The sequence below is a fragment of the Sciurus carolinensis genome, chromosome 8 (assembly GCF_902686445.1).
Source record: "Sciurus carolinensis chromosome 8, mSciCar1.2, whole genome shotgun sequence".
NCBI classification, from domain to species: domain Eukaryota; kingdom Metazoa; phylum Chordata; class Mammalia; order Rodentia; family Sciuridae; genus Sciurus; species Sciurus carolinensis.
Window position 1 is genome coordinate 62683468 of NC_062220.1, and position 27067 is coordinate 62710534.

The 27067-nt window shown below is 36.1% G+C and overlaps 1 protein-coding gene across 9 annotated transcripts in view; it reads left to right on the plus strand.

Annotated features, from left to right (window-relative positions):
• The window catches only part of Magi2 (membrane associated guanylate kinase, WW and PDZ domain containing 2), a 1289418-nt gene that overhangs the window by 828437 nt on the left and 433914 nt on the right, over window positions 1-27067 (plus strand). For all 9 annotated transcript variants that reach the window (XM_047561711.1, XM_047561713.1, XM_047561712.1 and 6 more), the window contains 2 exons: window positions 5178-5393; window positions 23003-23213. In XM_047561711.1, coding sequence (XP_047417667.1) covers window positions 5178-5393; window positions 23003-23213 — 427 coding nt within the window. The remainder of the gene's footprint in view (window positions 1-5177; window positions 5394-23002; window positions 23214-27067) is intronic.

Below are 27067 nucleotides of genomic sequence, written 5' to 3' on the forward strand. Positions count from 1 at the left end.
CTTAAATTTTCGCACACATTGTTCCCCTGGTGAGGATCTGTCCTCAAGCTCTGCAGATTCTGGGATGAGTATGGTGTGTGCATGTCCCTGATGTTCCCACAGGCATTACATCTCTCCTCTACTGAATCCATTTCAAGGTGTTCAGTTTTCTACTAGTATTTTTACATTTCCTTATTCCTAAAATTATTTTGTAGTGTCTTTCCTACTCTTTGTCATAATATCAGAATTTAAAAGCCTAAAGAATATGATGCATCTCAGAAAATACTCTTTTGGTATCTGTTACTGTTCAACAAAACCTGAGGGTTCAAAAAAGGGACAGTTTAAAAGTCCTGGAAATGGTTTCCTATTCCTTTTTCACCATGAGCCTCATCATTAAAATCAATGTGAATACACTTTGGAAGACAAAAATATGGTTTAAAAATTCTCTAGGACTAAGACTTCTGTGGAAAGTTGTTTGTTTGTTGTTGTTGGTTTTTAGGGGGACTGGGGATGGAACTCTGGGGTACTTAACCACTGAGCCACACCCCAGCACTGCCTTTCACATATATTTTTTTTTATGTGGAGATAGCATTGCTAAGTTGATTAGGGTCTCACTTAAATTGTTGAGGCTGACTTTGAACTTTTGATCCTCCTGCCTCTGCCTTCTGAGTTGCTGGGATTACAGGCATGTATCACCATATCCAGCTTGTAGAAAGTTCATTTTGCCAGATGTAGGGAAAGTTACAGAGTGAGGAAGGAGGAAATTAGGTTTTCTTCCTCTTTCCTTGATGGTTTTCAAGTACAGTACATGAAGAAGTTATTAGAATGTTGCTTTCATCTCCTGATGGGCTGGGGATGGGTCTTCCTAAAAGAGAAGTAAGGGTTAGATTTTACAAGGACTACTTTAGATGGATCGAGTATATAACAGTGCCATCTGTTTTAGTTCCTCTCCCTTTGCAATGAATGAGTATATGATTACCCAGTGTAAATGGATACTTATTAAATATTTTCATTTTTATAAAATGAATTATTGACATTTTATGAACTGTTTTTTTAATTCAAATTTATAAAACCTTTTCCACTTTTATGTTAGAAGTAAGTGCATTCACCCCGTTACACTCTTTCATATCCACATCTTTATGAAAAAAAGTATTCATGCATAAGTGCTTACCTAAAGAATAAATTGGACTCCTCAAATAATTGTCACTTTAATTTTCCAGTCATTGATTAAAAATAAGGCTATGTAAGCTGACAGATAATCCCAATATGACAGAAATAAGTGGATAATTTTATGTATCATTTGGAGATCATCATAAGTTAGTGGAATTTGATATTAAAGTCAAATTAAACTGCTGATGTGTAGGTCATTCTTTATATTCAGTGAAGGTCTAGAAAAACTTACTTCTTCCTACCTCCTTCCCAAAGTGCGCACATGCTTATTTTTGGAAGACAGAAAGGACAAAAATCACCTGAAATGCTCCTGCAATATGCTTTGGCAACAAGATTGCCTTTCCCTTTTGAAACCATTAAACTTGTGCTCATTGATTGTAGATTTAAATGAAGTCCTTTAGCATGAGTTCGGGGCCGGATGCAAATGTGTCACACACACATCCAAACAGGTATAGATTTTCCACTTGCTTCATGTATAGTATTGAGGAAGTTTAATTTCTTGGGGTCCATATCTTCTTAACTGCAGAGGCAGAATGACTTCATTCTGTTTGGTGATGAATAAACAGCAAAAGTAGCCACCATATCTTGAGCATCTGCTCTGATCCAGTCAATGCCATTTATCCTTTAATTATCATTAACCTTTATAACAGCACTGTGGCATAAGAGGAATTCTAATCCACATTTGGTACAAGAGTGCATATGTAAAATGCCCACTATAGCATCCAGCTCAGTACATTGTGGTGGTGCTGCTGGGAATAATATTAAAAGTAGTCATAGTCGCTTTTAAAAAGTATTTACAAGGTGGGGCCTCACTATGTTGTCCAAGCTGGTCTCAAACTTCTGGACTCAAGTGATCCTCCTGCCTCAGTCTTCTGAGTGCTGGCACTGCAGACTTTTGCCACCAGGCCCAGTTTATAGTTGCTTTTGTTACTGTTGTCATTTTACAACCTGGGCTCCTGTTTTATTTAGCAAAATTGATTGAAGGATATTAAGAGGAAGCGAGATTAAGGGATACAAAGATTAGATGAGGGAATTCAAACACAGTTTTATTTCACCAAGATCTGTGCTGTTCACCATCACATCGTATATGTTGGGTTGGTTGGTTTGTTTTTAGCTTGTTTTGAGATTTTTAGATTCACTGAATCCTGACACTATGCATAGAGTCACTTTATTCTTAGTGCAACAATATTTCCAAATTATATTTTAAACCAGTTTGGTGTTTATTTTTTTTCCAAAACATACTGATATGATTCTTAAAAGGCACTTTTTATCCCCGTATATGAAGTTGTATACACTTCAAGAATCATTTCAGTGGCTTAGCTCCTGTCAGGTTGGCTGATTATTCTGCTGTTCCTGTAAGTGTTCTGTATGTAATAGGATAAAAGTCTTGCTTTGGTGTAATAGATTATTCTCCGTGAAATGTATTTCCCAGTGTAATAACTGCATGGATTGTTTTTGTACCACTTTAAACTGCTATTTTTGCCAATGAAGATAATCATAATGTCTGACCTAATGATCCATACCATTTGACATACAAAAATTAATCTGTTAGTTTCATGAATCAAATTGTGGAAAAAGACTATTACTTTATAAATTTATAATCACATGATGTCAGTAGGTATAATTACTTAATAAAATTAAGCAAGACCTGTAATTTAATATGTATTTTATTTTGTGATATGCATTTATTTCTAATCAATAAAAAATTATGTGCTTTGGGAAATTTTTTGCCTTTTTTTTTTTTTTTTTTTTGACACTGTGGATTGAGCCCAGGGGTGCTATGGCACTGAGCTACATTCCCAGTCCCCCACCCTTTTATTTTTTTGAATTTTGAACAGGGTCTCACTAAATTTTTGAGACTGGCCTCAAACTTGCAATACTCCTGCCTCAGCCTCTGCAGTCACTGGAATTACAGGCATGAACCATCATACCAGCCTCCTACATGGAAATTTATAACTTAAAACACGAGTAAGAAACACTAAAGTGTGATCCATTTTTTTTAGTACTATGTATATTTAAAGGCATTAAGGATCCCAAAATATTACTTAAAATTATATCCTTTGTTGAGATATATGAGGGTTATTTACTAGTTTTATATTATATTTATTAGATAGGTATATATTGAGATTCCATAGAAAGCAGAACAGTGTACTGAGAATTTTGCTAACCCTTAGAAGTGCTGAAATATAATAGTTCATTAACTTCTAGAAGCAGCTAGTGATTTCTGTTTGGCTCAGAATTTGGCTGTTACACATAAGGATTTGACGCATTTGAAATTCTCCAAATCAAATTAAATAGTAACCTTTAGCAAAATGTACATCATTCACTTTGCAAACTCTGTAATGGAGCAAAAAACATTACTGCATGTAAAGACCCCTTTACAAAGTAAAAATTTTCCTTACGTTACTCTTACAACCATGAATATCTACGAAAATGAGCAAGAGCACTGGCGGCATGGCCAGTCTTCATGATATTTGCTCTCTTCATGCCAGCGCGAGGTCACACTGTCATTAAAACCAATGTGCTTCTACAGTTTACAAGCTCTTCCTCATCCATTCTGACTTCGTCTTGATGACAACCCAGTGAGGAAGGCAAGTAGAGTGAAAATTTATTATTTCTGCCTGCCAGGCATCCCAACGTCCTTTCTCTCTGGGGAGACCCCAAAGATGAAATTTGTGGAAGATAAAATGGGGTCCGCCTCCCTCTCCTGAGATCAACAGCCATCTCCTATCTTTTCAGTACATCACTCTTGTGTTTAACCTAAGTAGAGAATGTTTGGGTTATGTACGACCCAAAACACAAATGATTATAACAATTATTGCTATTTCCCTTAGGTAGAGATAGAGAAACTGAGCCTTCCGTGAGTAAACTGCTTGAAGTTTAGTTTAGACAGACTAGATCCCATGTCTTCCAGTTAAGGACAGGACTCTGTCTTCCCAGATACCATCCACAACCTCTGCAGATAACGAGGTGTGTTCCTTCCTCCTCTATGTCTCTTTGATGCAGTGCTAAATCCATTTCCTGTCATAATGCTTATCTGTGAGATGTCAAATTTGGTCTTCCGCACCAGTCTGTTGAGCACCTTGGAAGACGAAGATTTTATTATAGCCCTCAGTTTCCCACAAACGTATACTGGAGTGCCTGGGTGCAGAGTCATTACTAATAAAGATTTTAATAAGTGAGGAAATGAGTGCATATGTTATTCAATTAACTGAAAACAACAACACAGGTTTGAAGTTGATATTAGAAGTATGAGATTCATTTTTAAAAACAATACCTATGTTCTTTATCAATCAGAATTTTAGAATATTTTAAATAAGTGATTTACCTTGAACATATAAAGGTAAATATATAAATGCTTCACATAGTAAGCATTTATCCCATGTTTATTTATGTGCCAGGTTGTTATTACAAAGATAAATAAGAATTACTCTCCCTTTAAAAGAGGTATCCCAGACTGATGGGGGAAACAAAAAATTCCATATCTCAGCTATGGAGCTATGTGGACACTGTGGTGATATGGAGAACGATTAGACAGCAGAACTGTTGGCGGCCATGGAAACCTCACAACTGGAATGGAGATAGAGTTCTGGGCAGGGCACTGCACATATCAAGGCCAACAGCCGCAGCTCCTTAGAAGCTGCAGAAAAGCACAAGATACTTTACCTCTCTAAAATAGTGTGGGACTTGAAAAAAAATTACATGGACTCTTAACCTCATTATCTTTAAAAATTTATACGCAGGTCTTGTCATCAAAAATATTTTTGAAATTAACTGTACCATTTGGGAATAATTCATAAGACTATATTTTAGTTCAATACAAAGATGATATTAAAAATGGATCTATCTCCTTATGCATTAAAGCCCAATACAGTAGAATCAACAAAGGACATAAAACCATATGTGTGTATGTGTGTGCCTATATATGCATTAAATTGGATCAAAGTTTGTCACTATAATTTCCATTCTGTACAAATTATGCACACAGAGAAAGACTTAACTCCAGAATGTTTGGGTATCATTTGCAGACAATTACTACGGTACCCCGAAGCCTCCAGCTGAACCAGCACCATTATTATTAAATGTAACAGACCAGATACTTCCGGGAGCCACTCCAAGTGCTGAAGGAAAACGGAAGAGAAATAAGTCGGTGAGCAACATGGAGAAAGCAAGTATAGAGCCTCCAGAGGAGGAGGAGGAGGAAAGGCCTGTGGTCAATGGAAATGGAGTCGCAGTAACACCAGGTTGGTCATTCACATTCTTCATAAATTCATCACTGTTTAATTTTAGATGTACATATATATATTGTACATCTGTACATTCAGGTGTAAATATACTACAATTATCTTTGGAGAGAGATGATTCTTATATCCAATTTACTTTTGGCATTTTCATTCAACTTCCTTTAACTTTTGGTTTCCCTTATACAATATTATGGCTATATAGGGAATGGCTTAAACCTCTTAGAAGGTTTTTTACAAGTCACATGATTACATAAAATTTTGAGATACTTTAAATTAATAGTAAATCTATTCTTGAAATTCTGGTTATGGATTTGTTTTTTTGTTGTTGTTGTTTATTGTTAATAGAGCACAAAATGATTTTTAAACATTATTCATAATTATTGTCAAAACAAACAGAAAAAAAGTCTATTGTAGTATGTTTCCAAAATGTTTGCTTTACCTATTTTTTTTAATATGACTATCAGTGGACACTGAAAATCTAAGTATGTGTAAAAGCTCTTAAAAAATGTTAGCACATGTACCTTGAGTCATTATTATTCATAAGATATTTCCTGCTACTACTTTGATGTCTGTTTTTATTTTTCACTGTACTGCTCCTCTACTGACATAGTATTTGAATTTTCATGCTCAATTATTTTTATCAAAGAAAAGCTTCATAAACTGACATTTGATCTTCCTTTTCCAAAATACCTATAAAAAGTGTTCTTCACTAAACATTAAGGTGAACATAAGGAGACCAAATCTAGTCTGAGCATATCAAGATATAAAACCATAAAAAGTCATCTTGATGACTCAAGACAATCTTCTCCATTAGTAGGCCCAGGTAAACATGTGTTCTCTGACTATAGCAATTATTGATTTCTAGATATAAATGCTAGAAAATCACTATCAGTAATTAACATAACTTGTCTATTATACAATGTTCAAGCAGTGAGACACATTCCTCTTTTTGATTTGTAAGTATCTGTATGAAAATATTTGCCTTTCATGATATAAATAAAGTGAATATACATACATAGTACATAGTTTTCTTAATTGATCTCTGATGTTGAGAAGTAAAATAACTAAGTTGAAGAAGTAACCATAAAAGAAGTAGAAGTTAGGGATCAGAGAACATTTATAGAATTTCTTGCTGGTTAATACCTTGTGGTCAAAAACAAAATATATGACCCTAGTGGCTGGGGAGATAGCTCAGTTGGTAGAGTTCTTGCCTTGCAAGCACAAGGCCTTCGGTTCAATCCCCAGTACCGCCAAAAATAAATAAATAAATATATATATATATATATAAAAAACCCTTGCTAAACCTATATGGTTGATTTCTATTTTATTTTTAATTTGTGCTAGGCAAATGGAATAAAAGCATTCTTGAGTGCAGATCCTTAAGCTAGAAACTTATTTAATTGTGTTACGGGGCAGGGACCTGCTGTGAGGATCTAAGGCAGCCATTGAAGTCTCCTCTTCTCCAGTTCTTGTGATCAGGCTGAGAGATTTCAGACTTGTCTCTCAGAATAGCAGGCAAGAGCGACACTCTCCAGGTAGGGAGCAGATCCTCTCATAGAAGAGAAGGATGGCATGCCCCTCCTGCCCTCCAGTTTTAATGGGGGTCCCAGGGAAGTTTCCAGAGAGTCCCAACCAGGTCCACCTCTTGACTTTTGACTAATGGCAGGATGACATCAGACTTTCAAGTCCCTGCTGTCCATGACAACGCTAGGTCACTTTGGCCCATGCTGACCAGTTCTAATTGGAACCTATTTTTACAGACTTCATGGTTAGGGGAAATATCTTTATCTCCTTGAGTTCTGGGATCTGGCCTGTGTAAAGGTCACAAAACCTCCCCATGTCATCCCCACCACATACACTCACAGGGTAACTTGTGTTCTTCTATCAGTATTTTGGCCTGCATTTCCCCTATAGATAACAGGTTGTTTGCTGAGGAAATTAGCGTATCCTGCCAACCAAAACCTGCATGTAAATTGCTCTTTCAAAAAAAGAAAAGCATGTGAGGGTCAGCAGGGTGGGCCCAGTTCATAGAATTATTCCCTTAAACTCATGTTCCCACTACGAGCATCTATCTGTTCCCTATCAATTAGGGAATATATTGAATCTAAAAACACTATTCTCTTTTATTAGCACTTTAGGAGTGAGGATGAGGTACTTTTATGGAGGTTTCATGGGTCCCAAAGAAGAGACCAAATTGAATTCCTTCTGGTCAGTCATAGCCATATGACTGTCTCCAGACCCCTCAGCTTGAAGATGGTAGAAAACAACTAGAGAGTCAACAGATTCCACTAACAGTGACTCTGTAAGCCTGACTGGGCACATGGCCTTTTTACTATCTTTTTCTTTCCTGCTGTGTAAGTTGGGAGATCTATGAATTAGGCAATTCTTCAGCCAGTGTTCAAAGATGGGGAGAACAGTCCTGAACCAGAAAATTGGTCCATCATCCCTTATTAGAAATCTTTTTGAAAACTCCCATCTTTGAAATGCCTTTGCCCTTCCTTGTTTATCCAATAGAGACTTTGGAAATTGCCTTGACCTCCTCTCATACACATTTCCCAACAGACCATTTGAACTTCATTGCATTTTTTCCAGCAGTTTCTGTCTTGCTTTTATCTTCTTCCCATGCACAGATATAGATATTTCCAAGAATAGCGTTTTGTTGTTGTTTTGGTTTTGGTTTGTTTGTTTTGCAGTGCTGGGGATTGAACCCAAGGCCTTGTGTTTGCAAGGCAAGCACTCTACCAACTGAGCTATCTCCCTAGTCCTATTTTAAAGAATAATGAGAAAAACTGTTGCTTCTATTTTAGTTAACACTGCTCTATGTTGACTATAATAACATTAAATCTTAATTCAGAATATTAAGAATATTATAATCAGTGAGGCACAGAGAATGAGAAAAGCTTATTGGGGTGAACTTATTCCATTATAAAAGAATATTGATAGTAATGTAGCATGGAGTATGGGTGGATGGGTTCTTTGTCTCACCAATTCAAGGAATTAAATCCACACACATAGGGTGAAAACAAAGTAACAGGATTTACTAAGATGATAGATAGAAAGCAGAGTTTCCAAAGAGGGAGGGGTTCCAAGAGAGGGATGCCAATGGATATCTGTTGTCTAGGGGTTTTTAAAGGCATACCTGATGGCCCAACTCAAGTGATTAGCGGGGTAAGGGGCCAATCATGCTCTTCAAGTTCCCAGTTTAATAAGCCAATTAGAAGTGCATAAATTAATCCCTTATTTTCATAATTAAGAGGACTGTTTCAACCTTGCGACTTGGCACATCTGTTCAGGAGAAAAAGTGCTTCAGGTAAGGGTAGATCTGGTGGTCAGCTGCTACTAGGGGTAGGTAGGGCTAGTAAGGAAGAGCAATGTGGTTGAAGCTGTCAGCAGCCATGATAGGATGTTCTAGCTGAGAAGGAGGTGTCATGGTTGAAGCTGTCAGGGGCAATGTTCTCCAGACCTGGGGTGGCACGGTCTCATTCCTTCCTTCCCTTCTCTGAGAGCCTAATCCTGTCTGCCCTTGGGAGGCCTCCTTTTCTGTCTCATATGGTCAGTAATAGTAATAAACAAGAATGATTAAATTCATTTGATACTATGTGTTAGGAATATCTGACTTCATTATAGGTATTAGTTTATTTAATTATCCTTACCATTATATTAACTGGGCATTAGTTTATTGATTAAACAAAATGAAGTACACTATAATTAAATAATTTGCCTGGTCACTAGAATTAATATACAGGAAGTCTGGGTTCTGAACCTGTGTTTCTTACCTAATGCTATCCTGAGTCTTGTAAAATCAAACCCATGCAAAAATGTTTTCTTAGTGGTATGTAGACACATGACCACTATTTTACCTATAAATCTTTAAAAGTGGCTTTATAAATTTCTATTCATCCAAAACTATTGCTTTCATTTCTGGAAATTTTATGCAAGTGAACTTATTTCCCTTTATGGGTGTAAAAAATTCCTAGTTTTTAATTTTTATTCTTTATTATAGAAACTTCAAAACTACCTATCTTTGGGTCCTTACATAATTTACAAAATAAACTATTTGCTCTATGTAAATAAAGACTTTAAAAGATTCTTCAGTTTTTATCTCATCTGTTTTTTTCATCTTTTCTCCTTTTAGCTATAGTTCATACTTAAATCTGTACCAGTGAAAATTCTCATGAGAATATTAGTTTTGTGTAGGGTTCCCTCTTTTGGCTCAGAAGTGTATCAGACACATGGATTTAGCCTGTAGTACATAGGAAAACTGCATGATAATGATTTTTCAGTCTCAGATCTGAATGTTTGTCCTTCTTTCATATATTGCCTTGCTGATAGGAATCAACATAATTCTCTTAGAAATGTAGTTTTGTCCTTGCCAATAATAAATATTTCAAAAATAAAAGTAAATAATAATCACAACTCTCCTTTAATGAATGCATGCAGTGGGTCAGGCATATAGAACACACATTATTACTAATCCCTTAATAATAATATCATTATTTTATAAATGAGATTCTAAAGCTTAGCTTAAGGTTAAGAGTTTGTTTAATGGCAGAGTTGGGTCTTGAACTCAGTAATACCTGAACTTGTCCTCTGACACACCTCCCTGAGATGTTAGCCATGCTGAGGACAAAGTGACTTCTGAGCTGCGTAAGTCACAACTCTGCAGTCCCTTGCATGCAATCTCCATTGTATTCCAGATTTGTCTTTCCCTGGGTTTGTGGCAGTGGTGCTAGATCTAATGCCTGCAAGGATGACAGTGTTAAACCAATGTTTAAAATTCATATCCTCAGCAAACCTTCCCTGACATTAACCTTACCGGTACTTATACATTGTTATCTTTCTCTTTGCCTTGTTAGGTAAATAATTGACACCAAATATTGTATATTTAGCTCCAGCCCAGATTTGCTTATTCTCCTATGCTTCAGGTCACATTTGTAACTACTGCCCATTGTAAACAACTGAAATGCAACACATTTCACTTAAACTCTTATCCCACAAAGTAAGTAAATCTGCTTACAAAGTCCTTTATCTAATTTCTCTAATTTTTTTCACCCAGATACCTAGAACTATCTTTGATCTTTTCTCCCCAAGACTGATATTTGTTATCAGGCACAAACAATCATTGGATCCTTCATTTTCATCCTTTTCTTTCAAATATCACTGCCCCATCCCAGAGCACTGCCTTGCCAAGCCATTTATGGACCACAGTTCCTTAACTGATGCCTCCAGCTCCCTTCCTGTCCAATTACCTTTTACCCTCATCAAGTAAGCCTTCTTGACCCCACATTCACTCAGGCAACTATCCTTCTCAAAACTTGAATGAGCTTCTGTTTCCACTAGTTCAAACTCCTGGGACAATCACCTAGGGCCCCTGCATTTGGCTGGAACATCTCTATTTGCTTTGGTGCCCATCTGCTCCCTATTTAAACTCTCTTCTCTTGTACATACACTACACACATTTGTACCTTTTCTTTTTCTATTGAAAGTCCAATTTTTCTTATTTCCTAGGAAGTACTTGTTGACTCCTATGATGAAATGCTGAAACTGACCATCTCTCTCTGTCATTTGTGTTTTTCATTTATTTCAAGGGTATTATTTAGCCTGAAACTCACAGGCAACTTTTGAACAAATGAATATCTGGCACCCCACCGACGTTGTAAGAATTGTCTGGACAAGGATACGTTTTACTTTTTTTGTTTGTTTGTTTACTTGTCTCAGTGATTAGCATGTATCTTTAAATACTTGGAGTACTTAGTAAATCTTTATATTTTAGTCAATTACAACTAACTTTTAGAGAATGTTAAAGATATACTGTATCAACACTGGATCTTTTTAATGCTCATTTTACACCATTCAGTATCTTCACTGCAGTGTTGCCTAAATCTGACCCTGCACTCTTGACAGTTGTATTGCTAAAGATAAATATGCAAAAGTGTATTTTAAAATACATATTCTTAGCCATGAAACTCATCCAATCTTCCCAACTTTGAAAATACTGAAAACAGATGGTTAATAGATAAGCAGATAAAACTTTTTTTTCCCCCCAAACATTGGACTCTTCTTGAGAAAAGCAAAGTCCTATAAACCATAGTAATGGGGTTAAGCTTTCTTGGATTTCTTTCATTTCATGAGTTATCTGCTAAACTTTTCCGGAAAGTAATTCACTATTATCTTGTAGCTTCCCCTCATCAGCTATTAGTAAGCCTTGTACAAAGAATTAGAAATGCACATCTATTTTAAAAGCAGTTAAATCTCTCTGTTAACACACACACACACACAATGCCAGGAGGAACAGGGCCCGTGAGAGCTACCTTCGCCAACAAAGGGAATACAGTATGTGCACACAGAGCTGCCTTCTCCAGGCCCCCAAACCCGCAATTAGTGCAAATGAACTGCATCTCCCAGAGAGCAAACAGAGTGCCCCTTATGTGATCCCCGAGTGTCCTCAGCAATGATCTCAGTTCACCATTAGGGACCCACATCCATGTCCTGTACTGCTTGGCACTCTGACTGTGCATGCACCATCAGTCCTGGTCCTGTGAATGAGATCCTGTCACTGCCAGAAGAATTATGTCCTCCGTAGTGAATCTCGCTGTTTTCCTGTGAATAATGCCCCACTCTGAAACCACCCCCACGTCTATTCCCTGCTTATTTTTGTGTGAGTTCACAGAGACTGCGATTTGTGTATGCACCCAAATCTTCATCACTTTGTGGAGGGAGAGGATAATTAATTTTATGATCTTGTTCCTAAATGCTATAGTGGGTTTTATGTCTGCATTGAATGGAAAAAATTCTAGGACTATTTTAAACTAACCTTAGATATTCCATTTATAAATAAGGACCATTCCATCTTTTCTTCAGGGGATTACTTCAAAGTTAACACTGCCCTAAGGTAAAGTAATAGGATGATCACTTTTGAGTTTGTGGCTGTGAACTATAGTAGTAATTGAAATTCCATGAAGATATGAGATCATGAGTTTTAGGAGTGTCATTTTAAATCAAGACAGACTCACTTCTCAATCAGACTGAAAGTGATTCCTTTATGTGAACCTCTTCAAACCCTCAAACAGATTCAGTATTTTCCGGAGTTTGCACTCAGCCTCTGAGCAAAGTGCTTTTCCACTTCTGAGAGTTTATATAAATCTGTGTGAGAGAGAAATTTGCCACACAATTGAAGAATGCAGAACAAGAAGGAAGAGGGAAATGCCCTAGATTCAGGCAGCACTTAGAGAAGGCCTGTGGACCAGCAGGGTTGTTGAGGTAACTTTGGCCTTACCAGGACTTCTTAGAACTCTTTTCTCACATCAAAATCAGTCTGATTTTACCTGTCTCTCTGTGTTTCTTATGTCACACAACTTCTCAGAAAAGTGATCATGATTCTTAGTGTGAAATCCCCTAACTCTGTTGTCCAAAGTGACCCTAAGCCCCTACCTATCATTTGAGAAGCCCTGGGTTCTAGTGCCAGCATCACAAACAAACAAACAAACAAAAAATCAAAAGAAGCCTTCAATTACTTCTGGATGAGGGCTGGCCTTTCTGTCTAGAGAGGGCAGGAAATCTCTGGATAAGGACTCTCTGAGTACTTGTTCCTTTTACCTGGATCCATTCTTGGGAAATGGACCCTTTTGCCTATTGATTTCTCACTTTCTTAAAAAAAAAAAAATTATCTTGACTCCATTTGGCCCCAAAGAATAACACTTGAAAAATCAAGATAAAAACTTGAAACTTCAGAAGCTGGCATTGTGTTTTATATAGTACTATTTTCCTTTTATTTTTTCAGAAATTTTAAAGCAATCCTAAGATATATTGTTTGTGTATACCCTGTATATTTGTTCATATCTTGTTATGTACTTTGAATATTTTCAACATGTACATCAGTTTATCTCGCCCCAGAGACTGTAGAGTGTTTGGGGGACTTTTTTTTTTTTTTTTTTTGTCTGATAGACATCTTTAGAATTCATTACAAGATGAAAATCATAAAGCATATACAATTTTAGAGCTGTAAGGATTATTATGGCTATTATTCCAGTCTACTTTTATTAAAGTGTTAAAAATTAAATATTGTAGAAGGAAGAAAATACAGTTATTAAGACATGTCTCCTCCCCTGTTAATGGAAAATCATTTCCTCTACAGATCTTTTCACTGATTCTTTTCAATTAACTTCTTTTTATATCTCAGGAAATATTTTTTCTTGTCATCTTCCACTCATAGATCTTGTATTTTCTTTTTTCATAATTTTTCATATTTTTAGTCCTTCACACAATTTGCAACTGATTGTGGGTTTGATATATAGGTGAAATATAATTTTAAAGCATTAAATACACTTTCTAAGTAATACATGTTTTCCTGGCTAGTGCCTGAGTGGATGAGATCCTATTTGTTTACAAGTGATAAAAAAATCATTTCCTCCCAGGATTGGGGATTTCTGCTTCCTCAAATCATATAGCATTTCAAAAAGCAGAACCATAGTAAATTATTGTGCTATGTTCTTCAAATTCTAATATTTTATTCTAGACTTATGTTTCCTTCTTGACCTCAAAAAAAAGGGAAATACTAGTAACCATTTCAAAAATATGAGTGTTCATATATTTTTACATATTCCATAGTATTTAAAAACCACTTCTCCATATGCTCATAGCTTAAAGATAGGAATTTGTAATAAATTCTTTTAGGACTTAGAACCACTTCTGGAGCACTAAAAAGTCAAAAACAATCAATTAAACATTAGTAGTCAATGTGCATTTAAAAAATGAAGAATCAAAAGAAATAATCATTTTTGTTAACTGGATGGTTGGAACACTGAGTAGCAGTAGAAGGGAAGCCTGCTTTGCACTGTGTTTCTCCTTCGTACTTTAGAATTATGTGTGACATGCATGTTTTATTACATCAAAAAGTATTTCTTAAGATGATGAACAAAAAGTCACCAATCATACAATGTGAAAACGTTTTAGCACTCAATTCCTCTTCTAGTTTTAGAAGGTTTAGGGAAAAGGAAGGAAATTTGAGAAGAGTTCTCTCTGAGCAATATTCTGTAATCTTGACCTCTTTTGGGCAGCTGGTTATGTAGAATGCAGGTGGCTGCTGCATGACCTCTTCATTTCTCAAGACAGAGTGTCAGTTTTAATTATATAAGATTAGAAATATTATACTAGAAATAAAATACTAAATTCTCAATAATCATAAAAGCTATTACAATAATATTTTTCTCTTGTCCGAATATCAATCCTGAACTGTTCATTCATTCACAAGAACCTTTGGTTCAAATTGTAGTTGAGCACTCCAGCTCCCAGCGGTGAACAGTCCTCTCGCCACAATATAGAATAATACTTTAGATCAACATAATGAAAACACTTTTGGTAGGCTTGTCAGGTTTGCAAGCAACTGTGGTGAAATCTTCAGTCCCCACTATGCCCACACTGTGGCCAATACCACAAAGGAGCAGAAACCAGAGTCAGGAGCAATCATTTGCAAATTCAAAGTCAAGATTGCCCAAGAGGTATAGGAAGAGACTTAGCCTTTGGCTAAAATAAGATTGGGGACTTATGCCTCTGATTCTACTTTAAATCAGCCAAAGATGCCAAAGTGATGCCAAATTCACAGCCCAGTAGCATCCCCTAGTGCCCAGAAAAAGCAAATGCAAAACTTGAGAGAATATCAGTGAATTTGGGGGAAAATGTGTGGTTTCTAAGGATTTTTTTTTTCCTTCTTGAAATTGCTTAACCCCATTGCATGTCTTAATTGGGGAAGGAAAGCTCCTTTGTGCATACATGTTTACAGCACTTACAGTACTTTTTGAAAACACCGAATATCCTAAAAATCATAGAAAATTAATCATACTTCTTTTTCTCTAGGTAGAAATCATTTGAATGGTTAGACTGATATAACTATTCAACTTATTTAGTAGTTATGGTAATAATATACAACATTTACTGAGCACTTGCCATACTCTTTTTTTATTTAATTATTTTTTTTATTTTTTACAGACTGCATTTTGATTCATTGTACACAAATGGGGTACCTCATTTCATTTCTATGGTCATACATGATGTAGATTCATACCATTCGTGTAATCATACGTGTACATAGGGTAATGATGTCTGTCTCATTCCACCATTTTTCATACCCCCTCCCTCTCATTTCCTTCTACATAATCTAAAGTTAGCTTGCCATATTCTAATAGTTTACTGTTCTTAGCACTTTATGTGCATGTCACATCTAATCCTTGGAGATAGGTAAGGTTATTGTCTCCATTGTACAGTTAAGGAAACTGGGGCATGCAGAGAGTGAGTAAATAACTTGCTTAGTATCACACTGTGAAAGACAGATTCAAACCCAGGTGGTCTGACAAGGGTTAGCAATTACGTTCTCCTGCTTCTTGTGGAGAGTATTTGTTGCTATCTGAAAGTTGCTGAAGAAGAAGAAAAAAGATTTTTGATCTCAAATTATTCTCTTTATCACTATAAATATGTTCCTCAATCTTCTTCTCAATTGAAATGTTCTTCAACCATGTTTACTTCCAAAGAACTAATATGAAGAGAAAGAGGAAAAAAAATTGGATTTATTAAAATTCGTCACATAGACATTAAAAATAAAAATCATCTTTTTTAATCTAGCTTAAAAACAAATCCTCTATTATTCCCTTATTTCTAAGGGTGGCAGTTACAGAAATCTTTACATTAACTATGTGCATAAATCATGTCAAAATAAAACATGGATAACATATAAAATAAATATTATTCTTCTTGAAGTATTTTTATCTTAGTTTTTTGTTATTCTTTATAGAAAAGGTGAGAATATTCAAAACCATTGTATTCTGACTTATCCTTTGTCTTACACCTGAGATGTGGTAGAGCAATAAACATGTAAGCAAAGGAATAGCGACTGTATATATTTTTGTAACATCAAAATCTTAGACTGGACCAGAGCTAGAAAAATTTTAAGCTCTGAACTGAATGCAAAAATGTGTACATTTTACTCTCTCTGAATTAAAAAGTTTTTCATCCTTTGTTCTATGTACAGCTCTTTAAGGTCTTCTGAATTTCTTATGGAAAGAGGAAAATTATCATTTACTAAACCCAACAAACACAGGGTAGTCAAGATGAAAAGAATTATGTTTTTTTAAATCTTTGCAACAATAAAAGCACAGTAAAACTCAGTTTCATAGGTCCTTGTTTGTAAGACTTTGCATTTCAAATGTCTGATTTGTGCCTTAGTGTTTCTGTGGAATTTCTCAGAAATTTAACAATCCTGGTCCCAGAGAAAGTTTTTTCATCATTACCATTCTTTAAAAGAGGTGTTCCTTCTTTATTGAAATATTCTTTGTTTCCATTGTTAGTGCAAAATTCTCCTTGCTCTAGTTTGTAATATACATAAGCAACATAAAAAAAGCAATGTGGAATGCTCAAAAATGCTTATGTTTGATAGTCTGTTCACTTCAGCAGCAAGCATCTTAAGGAAAAGTTACATTTTCCATATCCAAAGAAAGAGGTAATCTTAAAATTTTACAATAAAACTACACTGAGAAATGCATCTTGGAAGTCATAAAGGACAATTTTACTTGACCACCTTCTAAATAAGAAATAGCTTCACACTGCTCGAAAAGGAAAATATGCATGGGTTATTTGACTCCTTCTCCTTAGTCAGAATCTAAATAGTCCAGAGAGTCTAAATAGACCACTGATTTGACATATGTGCGTGTCCTGGGTGTGAGAGTGTGTTTGCACACATATATTCCAATGCAAGCTGCATGGGGCTGGAGGTCATAAGAAGAATGGCCAACTCAGGCACCCATGGTTGGGATGCAAGGTCAGTTTGTTTCTTTCCCTCTATTATTGGAAGTCCCTTCTGTTCTTTTATTATTATTATTATTGTCATTGCTGTTTACATTTTAATAAGATACATAAAAGTTCAAATGAGCACTTTCTATTACTTACTCTTTAATGAACATTGTGTTTGATATGGAAGTTAACATAGAGGGTCTCCAGTTTTATAGACATCAGTTACACATTTGTTTTGAAAGTAGTTCATAATCAGTTGGAATCTGATGAGCCTGTGTAGGTTGTTTCTATGACCTATAAGAAACTATAAAGTCTTCCATTTAAGAGTAGATACGAAATAAACAGCAATAGGTATGTGGAATTATCCCTTTCTTAATTTTTTTTAATGGTTAATTTCTTAACTACTTATGCAATGCCCAACCTGTCTGATTTTTAAAACATTTAAACGAAATGTAGAAGAAAGACAATCATTGTTTCCAAAATGCAGCAGAGTTAATTTCATTGTCCTTATTAAGTAGGGTAACAAACATAGTATAACATGAAACAGTAACTTATAGTCCCAGAGATAGTAACTGTTAATCCAGTGGATTTTAAGATGAATACATCTGATAAGCTATTTTATAAGTTGTATGGTGTCCTTCTAAAATTTATGTTGAAGTCTAAACCCCCAGTGTCTCAGAATGTGACTTTATTTGGAAATAGGATTTTTGTAGACATCATTAGTTAAGATGAGGTTATACCGGAGTAGAGCAGGTCTATGTTCCCTATGACTGGTGTGCTTATTTAAAGGGAACATTGGGATGCAGACACTGGGAGAAAACCACGTGAGGATTGAAGTAATTCTTCCACAAACCGAGGAACTACCATAAGCTCGGAGAAGCCTGAAATAGATCCTTCCCTAGTCTCCAGAAGGAACTGGCCCTGCCAACCCTTTGATATAGAACTCCTCATTTCCAGTACCATGAGACAATAAATATCTGTTACAAGCCACTTAGTCTGTTGGTATTTGTTGACAGCCCTAGCAAACTGTTACATACCATCTTGACCACACTTGTCTTTGAGTATTGCATAGTCTAGTGCCTGACCTTTAGTAGGCTCCCAATAAATGTTTATAAAACTAATTAATTTTCGCTATTTCCCAGTAATATAAGAAATATAAGACCAATCCCTTCTCTCATTGACTGTTTAACTTTGGAGTTCCTTAGGTTCTCTTTCTTCCCTTGTTACGCTGGCTCCCTAGAAAATCTTATGCAACTCTCTTGTGGCATTGTGTATCCTTTGACAAATCCACACTGTGTACTATGTATCGTTCCCAGGATCCGGGAGGCGTTTCTCACACTATGTTGCCTGCATATCTACAGGAAGTTACTGTATTTAACTCCACTGGCCCCTTGATTCACTGCCCAGGCCTGATGGAGTGTCTTGTCTGAATGATACTGCTTGGAAGAATTATCTAGGCCTTCTTGGCTCCATTCCTCTTTTTCTTCCTCTAAATGTTTTGTTCTGCTCTTCTGGGAATAGGTTCTGCCACTGCGTGGAAGGCTCTCCCTGGTTCAGCACTGCAATAGACAAATTAGACTGATTCTGGGTTTTACCAGCAGCCCTTGACTCTCACTAGAACTATATCCCTAGATTAGTCTTTATGAATAGTAAATGTGGAAAACTCATGGTCCTCCATTTGCCTTCCTTGCTTTTCAGTCTTATTTTGTTCAGATGGAGGAGACAGGTGCTATTTACTGCTTCCCTCTCGACCCAACTCATCAGAGCCTGATGGAAAAGAATTGTTCACTCCCCCATTAAGCTCTTATCAAGAATCTTGTACATCGTAGGAGTTTAATTCATGTATTCTAATGTAATGATTGATTAAGCATAAAGAAATGAGTGATAAACAGATGGGTTAAACAAGGAGCAGTTTCCTTACTAATCTCTCGCACAACAATAAATATGATTACAGACTTCTTCAAAGACTAGATTTTTTTTTTTCAAGAGATGCCTGACATTTTTCTCAAGAATTTAATAGTATTAAATAACGGTAGGGAAATGTTGATTTTGTTCATATCCAACCCTCTTGAATGAATTCTCCCTCAGCATATTCTATCTTTCCTTTTCATCATTCTTTAACCCATTCCAATCCAACTTCACCCATCACTCCACAACAAACACTTCCATAACACGTAGTTAATGTCACCAGTGACCTTCATGTTAATAATTTCTAGATATTTTATATCCTTATCTTGCTGGACTATTCAAAATCTTTGACCAAAGCCAATTGCTTTCTGATCCTTTGCTTGGCTTCTATGGAACGATGGTTGACTGGTTTTCCTATTAATTCCACAGCTGCTTTCCTCATCAATTTCTTGCCAGTTCCTCCTTACAGTGACTCTTAAACATTGGAGTTTCTCAGACAGCTGCTCTAGGGAATCTTGTCTTCACTTCTCACACTGTTTCTTTTGGCAATTTCATTTACTCACGGCTTAAATTATAATATAATCCAGCCATCTGCTGTTGTCTTTCAAGTTGATCCTCTCCAAGCCAAGAACTCTCCAACTTGACATCTCCATTGTGGGATTGGCAGAAACCTCTAACTCAGTGTGCCCAAAACCATACCCACTGTCCTCCCTCACCCACAAACTCCTGCTGCTCCTCCCACATTCCCTCTCAACAAATTGCTTTACCTCCCACCAGGATAACCAGGACCAGGACTTTTCCTTTTTCCTTATTTGTCTATTTTTTTTTTTCCTTTGGTAGCTCTCATCACACTTAAAATTGGATGAAGATGCAAGATTATATGAAGACTACACATGACTTATTCTAAATTCCATCAAAGCCAAAATCATGCCTCCCTTGTTCACTCTTCTGTCCTCCATGCCTGGCACCAGTGGAGAGTCCTCAATAAATATTGTTAAGTGAACATTGAATCAGTGAATCAGCATGACCTTGCATTGTAACTTTTCATCGCACCATAAGGTTCAGTATGTTCCACGTAGGTACCACAGTGTGTTCCACATATTGGCACTTGGATATTGCAATAAACTACAAGAAAGAGAATTTAATGAGAACAATGCTGCTTTCTTGTGCTGCTTCTCTCCTACACAACTTAGAAAGTTAGACTCTCTATGCAGAATCAGGGAGACTGCATCACTAACGGCCATAATTTCTTTCTTTATAAGGGCAAAGCAATCAAAGCTTATATAGTATTCTTGTGTTTCCTAATTTCTGAAGGATAATTTAATATTTCTCTCTTTGATTAATGCAGATAAGGAAAAATTTGACCTAAGCAACTACTATTGAGGCAAAGGTGACATTCTACTTTAATTTATTCATGTTATCTTTATTGATTTTCAAAGTCATAAAAATAGGTGTCAATAAATGCAAAGACATATTAAAGAAAACTTCTCCCATTGCTATCCAAATTTACTGTCCTAAAAGTAATCACAGTTGACAAGTCTGTTGTACATCATTCCATACTACTTTCATGTTCTATTAAGTCTATACAAAATTAGGGACTTTGGTGTTGGCTTACTTAGAAAAATAGGATTAATAATATGCATTACTCTGAAAATTTGATTACTCTTTCAAATAGTCATTATAAGCACCTTTTCAAGTCAGTGGCTACAGATATAATTCACTGCTTTTAAACCACATAGTTTTCCATGGTAATGATAAACACATTTTACTTAATCATATTTTTTAAAAGACATTCATACCATTTCTAGAGTTTTGTTACTACAACAATACTGCAATAATATTATTATACAGATATTCTTATACAACAGTGCCTTTATTTCTGGAGGATATGTCCTCAAAATACAGTAACTGAGTCAAAGCATATGTCCATTTGGATATGTGTATGTACTTTTTAATTCTCATAGCCATTGATTGTTCCTACACAATTATAGAATCACTCTAGTCCCATCTCTCTGGATCTCAGTGGTGATCTACTCAAAGTGTCAGTGTTCAACGGTCCCCTTGGGGAACTTCTGAAGCATATTTTCTTTTCATTTATCCTAAGGATTTTTCTTTATTCTAGGTGATACCTGCTCTATTCTTCTCTGATATGTAAGACTCATGATCTGTTCTTAATGGTACAAAAGCTAACTGGAAAGAGAAGATCATAAATAGTGTAGAGAAAATATACATTAGGAGGTATTTTTAAAATATCTCCAATTATTCAGTGAGACCTACACCTTGACCAAAATGTTTGCTCAATAATCCCATCCTGAGAGAAAGGGACCTTTAAAACCACCTCCCACCTTGCTGTCTGCTGTGTCTCCTCTTAAGAACTAAATTCTAAAGAGAATGTCTTTATTTCTAACCTCTTTTCCACCCTCCAAAATCTGAATTCTCCTAAGATAAGGTGCAGAACCCATGCTGTTACAACATTTTCCATGTAAAATTTTTTTTATCTTTCAAATACCATCCTTTGGCACGTTACAACTTTCTAGCAATTCAGTTATCTATCATTTACATTTAACTGTGTTTTGCAGGATTTCTTTTTTTCTTGATTTTTATTTTCTTCTTCCCCCTTTTGAGATCTATGTCCTATTCCATTTTATCATGACATGGATAGAATAATTACCCCACTGTTGTCCTCAGATAAGACATGTTGGTAGTATTCTGAACTTTGTGTTTGTGAAAGTGACTTTCTTTTGCCCACATGGGTGAATGATAGATAACTGGGCAGATTGGGCTCTTAGGTTGCTGTGCTCATCTAGACTAGATATTACCATACTCAGTTTAAACTTAAAGTATGACAGATGAAAGGTCCCATGTTCTTCTCTTCTCTTCTCTTGGTGAGTAATCTTGTTTCTTCAATGAGAAAGCTGCTAACACTACTTTTCAACATTGTCATGTGGAAATTTCAATAAGATGTGCCAGTATGTTTCACTCATGTGGCTTCATATTCAGTGCAGACTTGAGTGCTTATTTAATTCAGGTAAATTATCTTCTATTATGTGTAGCAGATTCTTTCTTCCCATGTTGTTCCTGTCATTCTGGAACTATACCATTTACACGTTGATGTTGGGTTTGTCCTCCACACCTGTTATCATTCCTCTTAAGGTTTGCTTTTTGGTTTTTGTTCTGTTTCATTAGGTTTCTATTGCTGCTGTAACATATCACCACAAACTTAGTGGCTTGCATTGTTATACTTATGCAGGTTACAAATTTGACGTGGGTCTCAGTGGGCTAAAACCAAGGCATCGGCAGGGCTGTGTTCCTCTTTGCAGTCTCTATGGAGGAAGGCACGTCCTTGCCTTTTCCAGCTTCTAGAGGCAGCCCATATTCTTTGACTTGTGCTCCTGTTCTTCTGTCTTCAGAGCCAGCTGCCACACAGCAGCGCAGCTCCTCAGCCTTCTTTTGTCATATCTCCTCACCCTCATTTTCTACCTGCCCCTTCTATTTCTTAGGATCTTTGTGATTACAAGGAACCCACCTGGATAGTCAAAGAGAACCCCCCATCTCATGGTCCTTAATTTAATCACATCCTGCAAATCCTCTTTTACCATGTAAGGTAACATTCCCATGACCCAGGCCTTGGGACATGAAATTCTTCAGGATTCTGTTTGTCTGCTATAGCACCCATATTGGGAAATAGTCCTTATATTTCATCCTCCAAATTTCGAATTCAGTAAACAGCAGTAATTACTTGAATGATGAGTGAAAGAATTTAATAGGACAAATGAGAATTTTCAGAGCTGTTTGCAGTTATGCTTTTTCAAAAATATTTTCCATTAGCCTTCATAGGGAATATTGCCTGGTGTAGTACATTTCACACTCATCCCAGAGTTTCTGTGGCTGGAGAGACTAACCACATGGTCTTGTTCTTGTAGAATCCAGTGAACATGAAGACAAGAGTGCAGGTGCCTCAGGGGAGACTCCCTCCCAGCCTTATCCTGCACCTGTGTACGGTCAGCCTGAGGAGCCCAAGGAGCAGATGGAGGACACAAAGCCAACTAAGCCTGAAGAGAATGAGGACTCAGATCCATTGCCTGATAACTGGGAAATGGCCTATACAGAGAAGGGAGAAGTCTACTTCATTGAGTGAGTTTCTACATTTCTCGGAACATTACCACAAAATCATAGCAGGGTATAAATGATGTAACAAGGGGAGATGTGGTCAAAAGAAGACAGAGGATTTTATTGTTTCTAGTAACAGCTTCCTTCTTGGAGAGAGAATAATGGGATAGTGCCTTAACATAGTTAAGGATCTTAGACTACAACTACTTTGATCCTGAAATGAATTAATCACTTGGTAAATTCTATCACCATCATGATTACGAAGGCAAATCTCCATGGGGAGGTGTTTGCTCCTCTCCCTCAAGGATCCACATAGTCCAAATGAGATCTTCCCTGCTGCTTATGTTGCATTGCATTCAATGTCACCATCATGTTTAGGACTTTAACACGATACTGCTGTTTATAGCACAACATTTGCTGGTCCCAAAATAAAAAAAAAATTTTTTAAATAAAAAGTTGTAAGCATTTGACTCTGAGGTCAGGTGTCAATAAAATACTTTGTGTAGTTCATCATAATTCCTTTTGCTAAACTCCATTTTATTTCTTGCTTACCATTTTTATGATTTGCCAAGGAAACAGAAATGCTGACCCTGTGCTCCCTAGTGATGCTCAACCTAATCTTTTTTTCTTTTAGGACTTTTTTCTAAAATATTTATTTTTCATGTATTTTTATTAACAATAATATTCAACTTTCCTTTTGTTTATTTCTACTCATAGAAAAACAAAAATTTTAATTGCTATATAGCAATTATGCATGTTTATGGAATCCAATATTATAATTTGATACATGTATTCAGTGTAATAAAATCAAGGTAATTACATTTCCACTTCCTCAAATATTGTCACTTGTGTGTTTGAAAATCTTCAAACCCTTCTCTAGGTATTTTGAAATGTATAGTTAGTTGCTGTGAACTGTAGATGCTTCGCATACATTCAGTAGGATATTTGTTGATTAATTTGGTTTTTATTAGTGCATTATAGTTATACATGATAGTTGGGTTCATTTCGACAAAATCATACATGCAAGGAATTTGATTTATTCCATTTTATTCCCCACCGCCACCCCTACTCCACTCCTCCCTCCTCCATTCCCTTTCCTTTACTGGTCTTCCTTTCACTCATTTATTTGTCTATTTTTAAATGGTGGTTTATAGATTACATAAAGGTGGAATTCACTGTGGTATATTTATATAGACATGCAGTATAATTTTGTCAAATCCATCCTGCATTTTCTCCCCTTTCCTGTCCCACCTTCCTTTCTCAATCACATTCTTCAACTCCACTTATCTTCCCTATGTCTTTATGATCTTTATGATATCCAACCCCCCTCCCTTTCCTCCCTCACTTTGCTCTAGCTTCTGCCTATTAGAGAAAACATTCAACCCCTGTATTTCTGAGCCTGGCTTATTTCATTTAGATGATGTTCTCCATTTCCATCCCATTACTGACAAATGCCAAAATTAGAACATCTATTTTAAAGGAACTCTAAAGTTAAATATTTTGACCCCAAATTAATTTGTTGATGTGAATAAGATACCCAAAATGTTCATTAGGAAAAGTAAAAACTAAAAATATTATTAACACACAACTCTTATTTTCTCAGTTTTATATGCCTTAGGGAGAAAAAATAATCATAGAAACTGAAGTTCTCAGTGCTGGCAGTAGATAAAAATATGTAAAATCTGATTATTCAAGAAAAATATTAAAAACTGGATTCCCTTTCCCAACCTAGAGTGGTTTATGACTTAGATCTCCATAGGTAGAACTCAGTTGTGAAATTGAAATGTTACCACATACCAATATTTAATTCTCACATGAAGTTGGAAACTTTGATACATGTGGCCGAGGGAATGCATAATCAGGTAATTACTTCAGCTCTGTTTGACTCCAACATGGATGAGAAATGCAGTGTTTTGCAGAAAATGAATCACTAGCATTCACCTTTTGGCAAATGTTCTAAATTAAAAAAAAAAAGAATCTCTTGCATGATTTTTTATTGCTGTAAACAATGAAACAGACATCTATTATTAGTTAATTAGAAAAGAAGTTATATAGAATTTTATAAAATATAATAAACTAAAAAGTCATCTATATGTGTATCTCTAGAAACACAATTTTGATATTGATAAGCATAGCATTATTATAGATCAGAAGTAAAAATGTCAGATATTGTTCAGAATAGTTAATGGTCAGAAGAAGAAAACTGATGATATGAACATTTTAATTATGCAACAAAGGGGGAGTGAGGATACGTAGAAACAATGAAAGGAAAGGAATAAGTTGATGAAAGAACTGTTTCCACACAATGTTTCTGATACTGCAATTATAAAAAGCTCCTTTGTCTGTGATTATAAAATAAACTTTCCTCTTTTAACCTGGTCAGTTTTGGGGATGTGAAAAAATGGGTCTTTTAAAGACTGAAGTTGTGCTTTGAGTATATAGTAAGTAATAAGACTCTCCAAGTTTGAGAGAATCTAGGAAAATGATTGCATTATTTTGGTCACTTAGTCAGTGTTGGCATTCAAAGATTCACAAGTTGTTATCCCTTCTTTCAAACTGATTATCAAGTTGGAAAAGAGAGACAAATGGTTATAAACTGTTAGTAAATAATTTCTAAATTTTGTGATATTATTCAGAGAAGGATATACCCAGAAATGTAAAAGGAGGCGTAATGGAATCATGAGATCACATGGACTTAATAATGTTTGGACAGGCTTTCCAGGTACAGCAGCTGTCATTACAAAGACCTGGTCCCTAGGAGTCCCTAGAAGTGAGGGATGGTCAGGAGAATCCTGAATCTACTAGAGAAGTATGTCTTAGTTGCTAGACCATTAGTGCTTTTGAAAGGCAAGCAAGAATTGGCAATTTCTTGTTTTGTTTTGTTTTGTTTTGTTTTCTCATTTGCTTTGTTTTGTTTTTTAATCTTCCTAATGCTGGAAGGAATAATCAATGAGCAATAACAGGAGCAGAGATAGGTGGAGGTGGGAAATTAGAACAAAATGGAGATGATAGTTTCATTTTTGGCAAGAGAGCTAATGCTGGGGAAGACATCCTGAGAATAAGGAGGATGAAGAAGACTAGAGTAGAAGCTGAAGTATTTGTGTAGGAAGGTGAACCTGAGAAGCAGGGGCATGGCAGTGTGAGACTCACCTGCGTAGGAAGGTTGATCCACAGAACAGAGGCAGCCCCAGCCCACCCTTCAAACTGGACAAGTTTCTTGTTCATCCTTCTGTCCTCCAAAAAAATCACCTTTGAATCTCAAGGCTCAATTTGACTAGCTCAGGTATGACCTAGAAAAGAGTGGATCAGTGCCTTTTTTTGTCTGGTCCCTTAATTTCCACACAATCCTGTCTGATTTCACTCTTTACTCTTGAGTGCCCCTTCCTTTCCCAACTACATTTTCATGTCAATATTTTCACTGGCTTTCATTGATCTGTGAGTACCTTTGCTATTGGTATCACAAGGAATTCTTTTGTGAGCAGACTTTATACTATGAAAGTCCCTTGGAAACAGATCTGATAGAGCAGGAGACTATGACAAGGGAGGGAATATGGTTAGACAATGAGAACTTTCCTAGGAATTGAGCTGTGCTGTGTCCCAGAGACAGTCCTGAAGCAAAGTCAAGGTAACAGGAAGCTAAATAAAAGAGCAAGGTGGAACTACATGCACCTCGTGGGGTGGCTAACTCCAGCTTATTAACAGAGTCAGTATCTCATATATGTGTCATTTTTTGTGTGTGTGGTGAGAACACTTAAAATCTACTCAGCAGTTTTCAAGAATATAAGATAATAGGATTTTTATTTATCAATTAAAAATGAGTACAGGAACTGGAATATGGCTCAGTGGTAGAGTGCTTGACTAGCATGTGTGAGGCACTG